This window comes from Tupaia chinensis, unplaced genomic scaffold (genome assembly GCF_000334495.1).
Source record: "Tupaia chinensis unplaced genomic scaffold, TupChi_1.0 Scaffold000104_1, whole genome shotgun sequence".
NCBI lineage: Eukaryota > Metazoa > Chordata > Mammalia > Scandentia > Tupaiidae > Tupaia > Tupaia belangeri.
Genome location: NW_006159568.1, coordinates 434,636 through 451,893, shown reverse-complemented (window position 1 = coordinate 451,893; position 17,258 = coordinate 434,636). Strand labels below are relative to the sequence as shown.

Below are 17,258 nucleotides of genomic sequence, written 5' to 3'. Positions count from 1 at the left end.
TGAGAGATATAAGAATCTTCAACAGGGTCTTTATGACACAATCTACCTTTAGTCTCATCTGGCTTGGACCTTGGTGTGCTCAGGTGGGTCCTGAGATGTGAACCTAGGACCTTTAATAAGAGGGTCAAATTGCATTACCACTGTGCCACTACCTGGCCCCTGATTTTTCTTTTTGGCATAAATATATTCATTCAATAATTTAGCCCAGCCGCTGAGCAACAGTATTACCTGGTCAGAGTTGTCAATGCTGATAAGAGTAATGTCGAGGAGGAGTGTTCATTCATTCATTCATGAATGCATGTGTGCATTCCTTTGCTCCTTCATTCGCTCATGCATTCAATTAATACATATTGAGCCATGGGGTAGAACTCTGAGCAAAGTAGGAAAGGGTCCTATTTCATGGAGCTCATATTCTAGTGGAGAATGACAGAAAAGAAATGAGCATGTGAGGGAAAAACAATATGACAGAGAAATATAGTGAAATGAGACAAAATATTGGGGCCACTTAAGGTTTGGTGGTCTAGGAAGTGGTATTTAAGCTGAGATCTGAATGACAAGAAAGAGTTAGATATGAAAAGACCCGGAGGAAGAACATTTTAGGCAAAGGACTTAGCAAGGGCCTGAGGTTGGGAATAAAGTTGGGGTGTTAGAACCACAGACAGAAAGTCCACGTGGATGAAGTGGGGTGAACACAGGAGAAAGGTGTTAGATAAAGTCAGGTATATAGGCAGGGACTGGATTGTATAGGGCCTGTAACAAGGTAAGAATTTTGGATTTTATTCTGTATCAGAAGATTTTAAGTAGGGAATACTAAGATATGTTGTGCATTTTAAAAAGGCCTCTTTCAGAGTGGTAGACATAAATCCTGTCTTATCACTAATTACATTAAATGGATTAAAGCCTCCAATTAAAATGAGAGATTGGCAAATGGATTAAAAAAAAAAAACATGATCCAATTATATTTGTTGAATGTAAGAGACTCACTTTGATCCAAAGACACAAATAGGTTGAAAGTCTATTCAAGGATATTTTTGCTAGTCAAAAAAATAGATGAAATTAAAATGAGAAACTAAGAAGCAAAACTATCTATTTGCATATAACATGATCTTATAGGTAGAAAACCCTAAAGAATCTATCAAAAAGCTATTAGAGCTGATAAATTAGTTTAGCAGAGTTGCAAGATACAAGATCAAAACAAAAAAAATTGTATTTTTATGCACTAGCAATGAACAAAGAAAATAATTCAATTTAAAATAGCATCAAAAGTCATAAATTACTTAGGACTAAATTTAACCAGGGAGGTGAAAGACTTGTACACTGAAAACTATAAAAAAATTGCTAAAATAAATGAAAGATTAACTAAATAAATGAAAAGACAGCCTATATTCATGGATTGGAAAACTTAGTTTTGTTAGGATGGCATTACTTTCCACTTTGACCTACAAATTCAATGCAACTGATGTGAAAATACTAATGGCTTATTTTCACAGATATGAAAATATTGATTCTATAATTCATAAGAACTCTCAAGTGATCCCAAATAGCTAAAACATCTTGAAAAATGTAAGTTGAAAGATTCACATTTTCCAATTTTAATTACCACAAAGCTATAGTAATCAAAACCATGTGGTGGTAGCATAAGAACAGACATATGGACTGATGAAACAGAACTGAGAGTTTAGAAATAAAACTACACATCTATGGTCAATTGATTTTTTTTCTTTTTCTTTTTGGAGAGGTTTTTGCTATAGGGCGCATGCACTCACCAGAGAGACAGAGAGACAGAAAGTGAGAAATCACCCCCCCCCCAAGGGGGATGGCCAAGCCTCAATCCCTTCTCCTCCATTCTCCTCTCATGATCTTGGGCACACACGCACATGTGCCCGGCGTGAGTTTAAGCCACCAGGTCCAGGACTTGAACTGCAGTCAACTAGATGGGAGTTCAGTGACATAGCCATTACGCTAACTGTTGGTCCCAGGTCAATTGATTTTCAATGGTGGTTATAAGATTATTCAATGGAGGAAGAATATTCTTTTCAACAAATGGTGTAATTAGATATGCACATGCAAAAGAATGAATTTGGACTACCACCTCACACCATATACAAACATTAAATCAAAATGGATCAAAAACCTACATATAAGAAATAATGATATGAAACTCTTAGAAGAAAATTTCAGTGTAAATCTCTATGACCTTGACTTAGACAATGGTTTCTTAGCTATGCTACCTAAAGTACAGAAAACCAAAGGAAAAAAACCAGACAAATTGGATTGTACCAAAATTTAAAAAATTTATGGGTTTTAGGTTACTTTCAGAAAGTAAAAGTACAACTCTTAGGATGAGAAAAAATATTTTCGAATCATGTATCAGACAAGGGTATTCAGAATATATAAAGAACTCCTACAACTCAACAATAAAAAGACAAATAATTCAGTTAAAGATGGGCAAAGTCCCCAGATAAACAGTTCTTCAAAAAAGGTACACAAATGGCCAATAAGCACATGAAATGATGCTGAACACTGTTAGTCTTTAATTATTTGATAGTCAGTCACATCAAAACCATGAGATGCTACTTTAACCATTTGGATGGCTATAGTAAGAAAGGCAGTTAAATTAACAATAATGATAATGACGTGGAGAAATTGGAACCATCATCTATTGCTGCTGGGAATGTTAAATGGTGCAGTCACTGTGGACCACTCTTTAGCAGTGTCTAAAAATGTTAAACACAGAGTTATCGTATGACCTAGCAATTCTACTCCTGGGTATATAGCCAAGAGAACAGAAAACATGTGTTTACATAAAAAAAGTATATACAAATGCTCAAAGCAGCATTATATAGTAATCAAAAAGTGGACACAACCCAAATACCTGGGTATATAGCCAAGAGAAAGGAAAACATGTGTTTACATAAAAAACGTATATACAAATGTATATACAAACGTATATACAATTGCTCAAAGCATTATATAGTAATCAAAAAGTGGACACAACCCAAATAGCCAACAACTGATGAGTGGAAAACAAAATCTGGTGTATCCATACAGTGGAATGTATGAGTATTCAGCCACAAGAGAAATAAAGTAACAATACATGGCAGAACCTTAAAAACTTTAGGCTGGGGTCAGCAGGTGGCATGGTAGTTAAGGCGCTGGACTTCTACTTGTTCGTCTGTGGTTTGAGTCCCGGATAGCATGGCTTGGTTTCTCACTCTCTATTCTCTATGGTCAAATTGAATAATAATAGTAAATGAAATAAAAAAAGGTGTTTTTTTGGAGAGGTTTTTGCTATAGGGCATGTGTGCTCACCAGAAAGACAGAGACAGAGAGACAGAAAGCGAGAAATCACCCCTCAGGGAGGATGGCCACGCCACAATTCCTTCTCCTCCATTCTCCTCTTGGGATCTTGGGCACGCACGCACACACACCTGGCGTGAGTTTAAGCCACCGGGTCCGGGACTTGAACTGTGGTCAACTACATGGGAGTCCAGCAACATAGCCATTATGCAAATTGCTGGTCCCAAATTAAATATAATTTTTATAACATTTTAAAAATAGGCTGAGTGAAAGAAGCTAGACACAAAGGTCACATATTATATGATTACATTGATATGAAATGTCAAGAATAGGCAAATCCATAGAGACAGAAAGTAGACAAATTCATTTTTTTTTTTTTTGGAGAGATTTTCACTATAGGGTGCGTGCACTCGCCAGACAGACAGAGAGAGAGACAGAGACAGAACGCGAGAAATCACCCCCCAGGGGGGATGGTCACGCTGCAATCCCTTCTCCTCCATTCTCCTCTCGGGATCTTGGGCACGCACGCACACACACCTGGCGTGAGTTTAAGCCACCGGGTCCAGGACGCGAACCATGGTCAACTACGTGGGAGTCCAGCGACATAGCCATTACGCTAACTGCTGGTTCCCAAGAAAGTAGACGAATTCTTGAAAGAGGCTAAGAGAGAGGGATGTGATTGCTAATAGGTACAAGGTTTCTTTTAGGAGTGATAAAAAGGTGCCAGCATTAGATAGTGATGGTCAACAACCTTATAAATGTGCTAAAAACCACCGAAGCACGCACCTTAAAACTGAATTTTAAGGTATATAAACTATCTCTCAACAATAACAACAACCAAATAAAGAAAGAAAGAGAAAGAAAGAAAGAAAGAAAGAAAGAAAGAAAGAAAGAAAGAAAGAAAGAAAGAAAAGAAAAGAAGGAAGGAAGGAAGGAGGAAAGGAAGGAGGAAAGGAAGAAAGGAAGAAAGGAAGAAAGAAAGAAAGAAAGAAAAAGAAAGAAAGAAAGAAAGAAAGAAAGAAAGAAAGAAAGAAAAAGAAAGAAAGAAAGAAAGAAAGAAAGAAAGAAAGAAAGAAAGAAAGAAAGAAAGAAAGAAAGAAAGAAAGAAAGAAGGAAAGAAAGAAAGAAGGAAAAAGAAAAGAAAGCTCCCTTTGTTTGCCATGGCTTTGAAGAAGCGATGGGTGGACCTAGAGCCTGTCTTGGAAGGTTGTAGTAACAGCAACAACAATAAACCACAGTGTCTTAAAAAATAAAGTTTCTTTCCTCATGTTCGCTGTGTACCAACTGCAACTTTACCTCACCGAGTCCCCACTCCAGGATGCCAGATGATGAGAGATGATTGTGGTTTGGTTGTAGCAGCAGAGATGAACAGAAGAGATGGATTAGAATGTAATCTGGCAGTAGAATCTTCAGGACTAGTACAGAACTTTTCAGAGGCTATTCCATAGATCTCCAATGAATCCAGGTCGAAGGCTGGATTCATTCAATTATTCACCTATTATTTTTTATCGAGTATGCAATATGTACGAGGTACTTTATTAGGTGTTGGGGATACAACAGTGACCAAAATACCACTCTCCCTCTCTTTTCTTATGGAGCTCACATTCCTGTAGATGGGGTAGCATTTATGGCAGCAATAAATATGCAGGATGGAAGAGACTATCATGGTCATTATGGCTAGACAGCAGTACCTGGTTTTCTCTCTCCTTCTGGGCATAGGAAGATTATTCTTCTCTGCCCCACTGAATTTAGGTTCTGACCCATGACACATCCTGGCCAGTGAAACACAACTGGTAATGACATGTGATACTCTGGGTAGTGTCCTACTAGCTGTGTCCCAGAATGAGTATCCCTTGAGGAAAAAGCGATAGCTGATCCTCTATGGACAAGGGCTATGCTGAGTAAATAACCTTTATAACTTTAATTCACTGAGCATTTTTTGGTTAGTTTTGTTATTTAGCACACCCTGACTCATACATGTCCTCATGTTTTTTTTTTTTGTTCTCTGAGAGACATTAATCCAAACTCAACTTTGGCTCAAATTTTAGAAAATGGAGCCCACTGTCTCTGCACAGTAACTCAAACTTAAAACCAAAAGTCTGGAGGCAGGTGTCATCAAGAAGGGCTTGTTGTTTACGACCTTCACTTTATGTGTTTCTCTGAAAGACCCAATTACAGACCTAGAAGCAGCAAAGTGGTAATGTGATCCCTTATGGATGTGTCTAATCTTGTCCAGGAGACTGTACATCCCTTTAGGGAGCATAGCACACCACAGGCAGGCATCCCATAAATGCTGAAAGAGCACCCTGATGACACTCCATCTACAAAAAGGCAGGTTGATTGGAATTCCCCCACCAAAAAGATAGAAGGTCTTCATGGGGCCACAGTCTGTGTGTCTGCTGACATGGATATATGAGATTGGGGAAAAATAAAAATTTAAAAGCTCTTTTTGCTCAAGAATTGCAATGGCTTTAACAAGACAAGCACAAGACACTGGGATCTCACACAATTTTCTAGTCACTCTGTTCCACAGCAGTTGAGAATTTCTAGTAAACAATCCATTCCCTGGGGAGCAACTGGACAGGTAGAGACGGATTTCCAGGGCAGTGCTGGCCTCAGGCTGTGGCTCTGTGTCTTTTGCTTTGTGTCCTGAGGGGTCTCTAGCCCACCCCGTATGTATTCCAAAGGCATAAGGGAAACCAACAAGAAAGATGAAATAAACTACAATCTCTCACGTATCCAAGACATTTTCTGACATGAGATGTTCCAGAAACATGGCTGTGGCTGGCAGAGCTCTTCCACCCAGACACCGGGCCCAAACACATCTGTGGCTACAATGCTGATTGCAGAGCTGAGCCACGGAGCCAGGATCTGTGCCAGAAGGCGAATGTCTGTGGACACCCTTAAAATGTCTCTCTGGCAATATTATTCCAATTAAATCTTGCCTCCTGTTCTCATTTTAATAACTTAATCTGGAATTTACACCTTGTCTCCTCTCCCAAAGGGCCTGAGGCAGCACACAATGAAAGCCTAAACACAACAGGACAGTTAAAAATAAAGACAAACGATGAGAAGGTGAGATAATCCTCCAGGAACCTGAGATAGGATGGTTATTGCAGCTGAGTGTTGAATTGGGTTCCACATCTCTGGCAGCCAAGGTTAAAAAAAACAACAAATAAAAAAACCAACACAGAGTGGCTTATCCAGTTACGACTGCCTGATCGAAGGAAGGAAGTAGATACGAGTTCACCGGGAGCACGCTCAGCCCATTTCCTGCCGTGAATTCCAGGAAGATCTATCGGGTGGATCTTTATCTCAGGGCACTAAGTCACATACCGAACAACACTCCTTTATAGAAGGTGCTGAATCATCCTCCAATTGGCAGCCTCAGCCCCAGAAGTGGGCCCTTCATGAAAGGTGAGGGTGTAATATTAAATTAAATTGCAACTCGGCAAAGACATTTCTTTGAGAAGCCGGCTTAATGGGCTCAGACAGATGGGCTGAATTTGGACATACGGAAGCATGGGGAGAGAGTTCCAGGTGGTGGGAACAATTTATTCAATAAATATTTACCGAGCACTTACTCTGAGCCAGGCCCTGGCGGTGGGTGCTGGAGACACACAGATGGCCTTGGCCTCTGAGGAGGTCACGGGGGTGGGAGGAGGGCAGATGCACAGACAATTACCAGTGTTTTGACCAGAATCAGGAGCAAATAGCACAATGTGGAGGCACAAGACCCAGGCGACTCAGGCAGCCTGTGTGGCCCAGAGGCTCCTGGAGAAAATTCTTGTAGGCTGTTTCACAAAAGTTTAAGGAGGAATCTTACATGCGAAGCTGACAAAGTAGGGTGGGAAGGTGGCTGGTGTGGGAAAAGGGGACACAGGTGGGTAAAGGGGACACAGGTACAAAGGAAGAGAGAGTATGACACTTTGGAGAATTACCAACAGCCCAGGGTATCTGAGCACAAGGAGTGAGGAAGGGGATGGTGAGACATGAGGCTGGGGAGGCAAATGGCCAGATCATCAAAGGTCTTCTGAACTGTGCTGAGGAGTACAGACTTCATCCTCCAGCTGATGGAGAGGATTGTAAACAGGAGATCAGCAAGGTCAGACTTCAGATGATGTGGCCCTCCCTAGGAGCAGTTAGCCAGGTTAACTGGGGTACCCCTTGAATGATAGACCAGAGGCCCTCACTGAGTCTCACTGCCATGCCTAGGGCATGGTCTATATCAGGCTGAGGCTCAACTTGGCTATCTAGGACACCATGAATGACTATGGGTGACAAAGACCTGGTCTTCTGTCTGGGCCTAGGGTCTGCAGCAGTCATGAACCATCACTTGGAAGGTGACCCTTAGCATCAAAAACCTTGGCTTACTAGGCCCCCTGTGAGCAGCCCATGAGCAGAGTGGGCCCTCATTCCTCACTCTCCCTATACCCTGGCCAACCTGATCTCTCTCTTTCTCTATTTTCTCTTCTTTTCTTCTCTCTTTCTCTTCTTTTCTTCTCTCTTTTCTTTTCTTTTCTTTTCTTTTCTTTTCTTTTCTTTTCTTTTCTTTTCTTTTCTTTTCTTTTCTTTTCTTTTCTTTTCTTTTCTTTTCTTTTCTTTTCTTTTCTTTTCTTTTCTTTTCTTTTCTTTTCTTTTCTTTTCTTTTCTTTTCTTTTCTTTCTTTTCTTTTCTTTTCCTTTTCTTTTCTTTTCTTTTCTTTTCTTTTCTTTTCTTTTCTTTTCTTTTCTTTTCTTTTCTTTTCTTTTCCTTTCCTTTTCTTTTCTTTTCTTTTCTTTTTTAGAGGTTTCCCTTAGGGCACATGGGCTCACTGGAGATAGACTGAGACTGTGAGAGGGAAAGTGAGAAATCACCCCCCAGGGCGGATGGCCACTCCACAATCCCTTCTCCATTCTCCTCCCGGGATCCTGAGCACTCATGCATACTCTCCCTGCATGATTTTCAAGCCACCGGGACTGGGATTTGACTATATTGGAGTCCAACAACATAACTGCCTTCTTTCTTTTTATATGAATTTTCCAGAAGGCATATGTACTTGCTAGAGAGAGAGACAGACAGAAAGAAAGAGAGAAAGGGCACCCTCTATGGGGGACAGTCAAATTGTAATCCCTTCTCTTCCATTTCTCCTTTTGGGATTTTGGGCGTACATGCACCTGCACTTGGTGTGCTTTTCAAGCTGCCGGATCAGGGACTTGAACTAGAAGGTTGGTCCAGTGGTATCCAACCACCTTAACCACCATGCTACTGGCTGGCCCCTGGTATCTCTTTATTTCAAAATGAATAGCATGGTGTGGGACTTGGACAAGCTCTATGAGAATACCAGCTGTTTCCGGAAAGTGCCTGCTTTAGGATTATGTGTGTGTGTGTGTGTGTTTTCAGAGCAACTGTAGAGGGAGTTAGAAGATAAGAGTTAAAATTATTTAAAACTACGTGTTTGCCTCTTCCAATATCTGTTTCCATAGAAACGTAGCTGGTATAAAACACCAATTTCAAAGCCAAGTGTAACTCCATGATTCCAAATCCTTCATTTGCTTCTAAAAAGGGAGAATGGTAAGACCATGGAATGTGGACAGAAGTTTGAAATGTCCCTACACCCCTAACTGCCCTTAACTTGACTGCTGTCCAAACGACTTAGAAGTCACAGAAATCAGAGTGTGGGGAATTCTTGACACAGGGTGCTTGGCAACCCTCCACCATTTCTTACGTGAATGGCACACACTTGGTTCCTGTGGGTGACTGGACTGCACCTGATCCCCTCTCTTGTTACAACCTGCCTGGGAAGCAGATGGGGAAAGATTGTCATCGGGGTGGCTCCCTGGGGCTTCTCTTGGTGTTTGATGTTAACTGATCTTGAGTGCTGGCTGCCATGTTTCTCCACCTGAAAACCATTTCAGCATGGTCAGGTAGAGGCAAAGATGGTGGCCAGGAACAGAAGGAAGGCTTGGGGAAAAATAAATAGCCCTTCCACCTGGACTTGGTTGTCTTCACATCAGTATGTACTGATTTTACTTTTGGTGAGAAATTATCTCAATAATTTTCTCGGAAGAAAAAAAATCCCGTTTGTGTGTGTATGCACATGTACACACTGTCAATAAATGATCCTCATCTTATTTGATCTGAAAGCAGCATTTGACACATTTCATCAAAACTTCCTTTTTGTAGCACTTTATTTATTTGATTTCCAAGACCTAAACTTATCCAATTTTCTTCCTATCTCTGGGTTTCTTTTGGTAGGTCTCCTTTGCTGCTTCCTCTTCTACCTCTCTTGGTCCCTTTTTCTTCTTCATCCACATGCCCTCCCTCAGTGCCCTTCTCCAGAGCTTTCAATGTCATCTGTCTGTTGAGCCCATTGAAATTCCCATCTCCAGCCCACACCTTTCCCTGAACTCCAGACTCATACGTCTAACACCCACTCACTCACCATCACTACTAGTAGAGTAGGTGCTCAAAAAGAGTTATTTTCCTCTTTTTATAAGAGTACAAATCATATATTAAAAACCTATTTAACATACTTGGCAGGTTTATCTTGCTATATTGCTATATTGAAATGAGAAACAGCCAATCTTCCGTCAGACTGTGAAGCAGAGGAAATGCTAAGGTGTGACACAGGAGCACTGAGCCTGGGGCCAAGTCATGGCACACCTGTCATCCTTGCCTTGGTCTGGAACATTTGTCTCTGGAGCCCTCTCCTTCCTTCTTCAAATTCTCCCCATGTGTGGATGGATCTCTTTGGAGCTTCTGCCTGTGGACGGCTCTCTGTCCTGGCTCTCTGCTACCTTTCTGACCCCGACTTCAAACTCTCCCTGACTCCTCTTCCTGTATCCAGCTCCACTCTGTGGATCCCAGAGACCCACGGTCAGGACTTATTTCCCACTGCACCACTCTCTTTCTCTTTCTCTCTCCCCTCTCATTCCATGATTCCCAGCCTCAACAGACCAACTAACTTCCTCCATCTACTGGACAAACCACTCTCGGGCGCTCTAGGACTCTGCACAATCTTCTGAGCTGCTTTGCCAGAAGGCCCTCAGGCATCTCCAACTTATGACCAGAAATAAATTCCTTATGTTCCCCAGACCCACTTCTCTTCCTGCACTCTGCTTTAGTGAAGAGGCTGGTCATCCAACATGCAGGCAGAAATCTGGACACTGCCCTTGCTGGCTCCTTGTCCCACTCTTTAAAATCAATCACATACCAAGTCTTGCCATGACTGCTTCCTTAATATTTCTAAAAACCACCCACTTCTCTCTGTTCTTACTGGTTGAGGCCATCATCAGCTCCTGCCTGAATTATATCTAACCATTTTTGGGCCTCCAGCCTCCAGCCTCACCCCTCCATCTGTTCTCATCCCACTGCCAGGGTAAATATGAACATGTCGCTCCTCTGAGTAAATATCTTTAATTTTGAAGTTTAAACTTCTTTGCTTAGCACACAAAGCCTCTAACACTCTGAGATCTGCCTCTGTTATCATTTGTCTTTCATATCACCTCTCCTAAGGCACTCCATCTTTGGACACCAGACTATTTCATAGTTTTATTTTTTAAGAAAAAAATAAGATATACTAATATGTTTATTGATGAGAAAACCAGATGCTGTTTCCCTAAAATTGGGAATGAGGCAAGGATATCTCCTCTCATCACTCTCATTCAACATTATACTGGAAGTCCTAGCTAATACAATAAATCAAGAAAAAAAAAAAAACCCCAAAAAACCACAAGATATACTGGGAAGAAGGAAATAAAATTGCCTCTGTTTGCAGATGACATGATTATAGAGAGTTGCAAAGAATCAATTAAAAAACCCTCTTGGGACTAAGTTATTATAATAAGGTAGTAGAATAGCAAGTTCATACACAAAGGTCAATTGCTTTTCTGCACTCCAGAAACGAGCAGTTGGAATTTGGGTGTTTGCATTAGCACCCAAACATAATGAGATAGGTATAAATCTAACCAATTATGTATAACATGTATATGAGGACATCTACAAAGCTCTGATGAATGAGATTCAAGATCTAAATAAATGGACAGATATTCTATGTTCATGAACAGAGAGACCTGATATTGTTAAGCTGTCAGTACTTCCCGACTTGATTTACAGATTCAATGTAATCCCAATAAAAATCTCAACAAATTTCCTTATAGATGGTGATGAACTGATTGTAAAGTTTATATGGAGAGTCGAAAGACCCAGAAGAGTCAACACAATATTGAAGTACAAGGTTGGAAAACTGACACTCCTTGATTTCAAGACTTATTGTAAAGCTATGATAATCAAAATAATGTGGTACTGATGAAATAGCATACAATAAATCCGTGGAGCAGACTAGAGAACAAGACACTAGTACTTTAAATTTGTGAAGAAAATATCTGGGGTCCTCATCTGTGGTTTGCTGTTTTTGCTCATGGCTATGCTGTTGCGATATGTCCAGGCTGATGAGTCTGGCTGCAGATCATTCATTTCCACAGCTGTATCCTGTTCCTTCTTTGCAATCCCAGAAGGCACATATCCATTCTGCTGCTGAGGGAGATGAGGGACACTCCTGGCTTTGGGGCCTTAAGAACAGAACTGCCATGACCACCTGTGCTTGGGTCTCCTTGGGCACATTGTGGGACTCTCTCTAAGAACGTGTCCTCGTGGATCCGCTGGGCTATGGGGTGTGGGCATCTTTGACTTTACTCATGTCACATCGTTTTTGAAGTGCTGTGCTGATGCTCCAGCCTCTGGCTGTGGGTACGTTCCACTGCCCTGCGTTTTCCCAGCACTTGGTTAGTCAGACAAGCTGCCACTTTCCAAATACAGCCGCCTCTACCCGAGTGCCCTTCCCGAGGAGGTGCCTTTCCACCTCCTGTGTCTGTTCATGCCTCATTGGCTTGCAGCTGAGAAACCTTTCCTGGTTCTCTGATGCCGGCAGGTGCCCCTTCTGGAGCTTTGTAGCACCCTGTATACTACATGGGATGTGAGTTAGCCCTGAACTTGTCCATCTGCCCACTGTTCTGAGGAGTCCTTGGAGGCAAGGGTCCATCTTGTTCACTGCTGTCTCGCCAGAGCCTGGCTCAGCCTGTTGCATAGCAGGCTCACACTATATATTTTCTACATTTTGTTGAATAAGTGAGAGTGAGGCTGGAACCATCCTGGGGCACATGGGGAGACTGGGGTACCAAGCCAGAGCTGGAGGCTCAGCAGTTGCATGGAGGCTGTGGGTCAGGCTCCATGGCCACAGCCAAATGCTCTGAGGCAGCCCCCAAAAGAGGGATGAGGTGGTGAAACCAGAACTCAGGACCTCCCTGCCTTTCTCGAGACCACTCTCACCTGTGCTGTAGGTGGGATGGCAGCATGGTGAACACAGACTGCCACACTGGAGTCCAGGCACCACCACTCACTGCTGTGTAAACTTGGGCAAGTCACTGACCCTCTTTGTGCCTCTGTTTCCTCATCTGTACAATGGGGAAATAACAGATCCTACCTCCCAGGGCTATGGAGATGAAATGACCTGAGTTCACACTTGTGTTGCATTCAGAGCGGTGCCTGGCACTGGATGAGTGCTATATACTATTTATACTTCTACATGCAAAGGAATAGTGTGCTCCTGCAGGACTCCAGGGAACTCTCCTCCCGGGACACTGTGTGCACTCGCAGGGGAGAATCTCTTCCATGCAGCCATCCTGTTGTTCTCGCGTCCTTTGTCCTGTTTATTTACCTCTAAATGCTCTCAGAATCAGCGCAATCTGTAGTAACAGTGCTTATCTGTCTGCATGTTCAGTCCACTCCTCCACTAGCCTGTAGATGCCATGAGATCACTCTGTCCCCCTGTGGACGATGTGGTGGGGGTGCTGGGCTGGGTAGTGTGAGGCTGGCTCTAATGTGGCCCTGTCCTAGAGAGGCTGGGGGTCCAGCAGGGGTGCGGGAGGGGTGTGTTGTGCCCAGACGAGTGAGCGCCATGCTGTGTCCTGATGGAAGAGCTCTCAGGATGCCGGGAAGGCAGCAGGGCAGAGTGGGTGTCAGCTCTGGGAAGCCAGTGGCTTCAGAGACATGCCTCCACAGGAGAGAACACTGGTGCTGAAGCTCGAGTCATCCACTTGGCAGTGAAAGTTCTGGAAAGGGGCATGGCACCGGCAAAGGCTTGGAAATGTAACATGGAGTAAGGCCTATGCCTGGAATCTAAGGGGACTTCAGAAAGTCTAGGGCAGACAAGGGTTGGAGGGGGCAGAGATCACCTCTCCCCAAGCCTAGATTTTTCTCTCTGGCTGGGGTCCTGAAAAAACGGCCCCTTGGAGGATACCTTAGGACATCTCCTCCTGGGCGGGCACATTGTTCACTGCTGGGCTGAATGACAGAGATCTGAGAGAAGCAAGTGACAGCATGGTGTCGTTAGGTGGAATAACCACGGTGAGCCAATGACAGGCTGTGGGTCGACAAATCAAAGGGTTCTGCTACCATGGCAACAGAGCGACAGCACAACCCTAAAATAAGAGAACAAGAGGAGCCTGCCCAAAAAGGTTCGGAGAGAAATTTCAGCACTAGGACATCTCCTCCTGGGCGGGCACATTGTTCACTGCTGGGCTGAATGACAGAGATCTGAGAGAAGCAAGTGACAGCATGGTGTCGTTAGGTGGAATAACCACGGTGAGCCAATGACAGGCTGTGGGTCGACAAATCAAAGGGTTCTGCTACCATGGCAACAGAGCGACAGCACAACCCTAAAATAAGAGGAGAACAAGAGGAGCCTGCCCAAAAAGGTTCGGAGAGAAATTTCAGCACATATTGGTGGGATCACTGACATACCATATCTATCTGGGCTTTGCCTTGGACAATCTGGGAGGCCCTAGGCAGGGCCCTCTCTCTCTCCAGACTCAGTTTCCTCATTTGCACAGAAAAGAACTTCTATGGCACCCCTAGGCTCCTCTGTGGGAGAACCACTGCCCTGGAAGTTCCAGAATATTCTTGGGTTCGGTGCACAGAGCCATTGACAGCAGCAGTACTCGTTATAGAACAGAGAGAAGGCAGCAAAATCCGTGTTAGCAAACCATCAGTTATACAAATTGGACTGCACAAGGCTTATCTTGTTTAAATGGTCCTCGGGGATGGGCTTCCCTATTCTGGAGTCTGCCAGCTCAGGCTGACTCCAGTCCTGCAGCCCCTCCCTGCCACAGCCAGACGCACTTGGACTCCCTGTGCATACTCACCCCACTTTAACCTAGGGTGGAGGCAGCAGTCATTCAACCTCCCATCCACCTTGGGGTCAGCATTGAGCTCCTAGAGTCTGGTCTCTGTCCACCTGTCCCGGCTCTAGGTCTTCCCGTGAGCTCTTCCTGACTCACTTTGCTCCCCTCCCTCACATCCCAGGCCCTTGGTCTGCCTGTGACTCATTTCAGTCCTTATCTACAGGATGGGAAAACAGTTCCCACCCTACCCTCTCTCAGATGTGTGACCAAAGAACAAAGATCTGGGAAGCCTCATAAAACTGCAAAGAGCTGGCCAAGTACTGAAGGACAAGGTAGGGTGATGGGTCAGGCGGTAGTTAGTGGTGTCACCACTAACCTGTTAGGTAATCTTGGGCAAGTTACGCAACCTCTCTGGGTGTCTGTTTGGTCATCAGTGAAATGGGGTTAACAGCAGCACCTACTGTTGTTGTGAGGATTAAACGAGTTAAACTTAATGCCAGCTGTCATCATCGTCATCACCATTATCATCATTATTGCTCATTATTATCATCACTCCAGGCTCTCCCTAGCCCAGGGGCCCAATCAGCCAATGACAGCTCTTCCTGGTGTTGACATCTGCCTGGATTTCTAAATCTTAGTGGCAGGCAGGGATGCGGTAGGGAGGCAGGTGTTCTGTTACTAACGGAGCATGATCAGGGATGACCAGATGTTCCCTCTGGAGACAGCTGTCTGCCCAAGTGAGCTCAGTTCCTGCTCCATAGCCCCTGAGCACAGACAGTATCAACTCCATCCTCTTTGCCAGTTCTGGTTTTGCCTGTCTGGAGTCCCACATCCTTCCAGGACATATGTAGAAGGTGGTGAGATGGAGGAGCACAGTCCTAAATCTCTTTCTTCTTTTATTTTCTTTGCTAGAGGGCACATGTGCTCACCAGAGAGATGGAGAGACAGAGAAAGAGAGAAAGAGGAGAAAGCACCTCCTTATGGGGAAAGATCATGCCAGCATCCCTTCTCTTCCATCTCTCCCTCCATCCCTTCTCTTCTATTTCTTCCTTTTGGGATTCTGGGCATGAACACACATGTGCCTGGAATGTTTCTTAAGCCTCCAAGGTCCAGAATTTGAACTGTGCAGTTGGCCATATGAGATTTGGCTGCCTTAACCACCAGGCCATAGAACTAGCCCCTAAATCTGTTTCTTAAATGTCATTTTCAGCCACTGCTCCAATTGCCAAACTTCTTTTTGTTTTGTTTTAGTTTTTGGTTTATAAGCCACAGGGTACATGCACTTACCAGAGAGACAGACAAAGAGAAAGCATCTCCTAAGGGTGTGGTCACACTGCAAACCCTTCTCCATTTCTTTATCCTGTCAGCATTATGAGCATGCATACAGACAAGCCTGGCACATATTTTAAGCCACCAGGGCCAGGATTTGAACCATGCAGTCAGTCCCATGAGGTTGACCTCTGTTAACCACTGGGCCACAGGACAGGTTCCAGTTGCTGAACTTCTTCCTGGATAGAGTAAGCTCTCCATCTGTCTTGAGCTAAATGTGGAAGGACATTCTATTTGCTTTTTTCTAGAAGGATAAAATCCTCTGTTCTCAATACATAAAATGACCATTTCTAGTTTAGTTTAAGAATTCACATTAAGTTCCACAAAAAGATTTCCCTAATAATGCTGCGAGAGAAATGGAGAGTCTGGTTTTCTTAATAGAATTTGCTACACTGAATAGAAATGGCACGAAACACCACAGCCCCGTGCAGCCAGCTCCACCCGACAGAGTCACACTGGATTGCTCTAAGGAAAAGTCAACAAAACCATGACGTCCACAGGGACTCAACTTCTCCACTCTGGAGCATCCTGGGAAGTCTGGTGTGAATTCAGGGCAAGGCTGAATGCAAGACAGTCAAAATATGTATTTAACAGTACTTTTATGTAAGGTTCTTAATTTTAACAGCAAATACCTGATATCAAATGTGCAATAGGGAATATATTACTCATCACTTGGAAAATCACATAGTAACTAGAAGGTGCTATCAGGATATTTACTCCTTAGCAGCACTCCTTAGGGAATGTACTTGAAAGGAAAGGTAAAAATGCAATGTAATTTTTCAAATGATGGATCATATAAATGGGACTTCCACAATATATGAAAATATATTCTTTTAAACAGCTCGACATTTTACCTTAATACTGCAGATATTAATACCAATAGTAAATTATTTCACGATACTTTACAGGTGGCCCTCCTGAAATAATGCATGTCTCAAACGAAAGGGAAAGGAATCAGTGAAGTGTTTCTGATGGGTCTGGGCAGTCTGGAAGATATGCTGCCTCATTGTCCCAACGTGTCTAGAGGAAGTCGGCGGGACGCGGCCCCCCCCATGCTTACCTCCATGCTGTACCTCTCCACCGTCCTTCGCAGGGGGTCCACAGCCTGCCAGCAAATCAGGATGCACAGGTCAATCAGCAGCATGCCCCCCACGATCACAAGCAGCTTCTGGTCCTTGATGATCTGCAGAGAGGAGAGCAGATGTGAGAGAGCTTCTCAGATGCAGCTGAGGAGCTGGGTCAGGGGCGTGACTCCTCACGAACCCTACCACCCACAGGCTGAATCCCACCAAGCATGGCAGTCAAGGCTTTTCATGAGCTTGGTTTGATCCATCTGAACCCTCCCCAAATACATACACTTGGCTGACGTTTGGCCACTCTTAGTCTCTGGCCAAGCTGTGATTTTTATCATCTAGCTCTTTGCAGGTGCTGGTTTTTTTTTTTTTTTTGAAACCCACTTTTTCCATT

The 17,258-nt window shown here is 43.6% G+C and overlaps 1 protein-coding gene across 1 annotated transcript in view; it reads right to left on the bottom strand.

Annotated features, from left to right (window-relative positions):
* GABBR2 (gamma-aminobutyric acid type B receptor subunit 2) overlaps nt 1-17,258 on the bottom strand; it is a 414,026-nt gene that overhangs the window by 43,540 nt on the left and 353,228 nt on the right. The window contains exon 13 of the mRNA XM_006143690.1: nt 16,852-16,974. Coding sequence (XP_006143752.1) covers nt 16,852-16,974 — 123 coding nt within the window. The remainder of the gene's footprint in view (nt 1-16,851; nt 16,975-17,258) is intronic.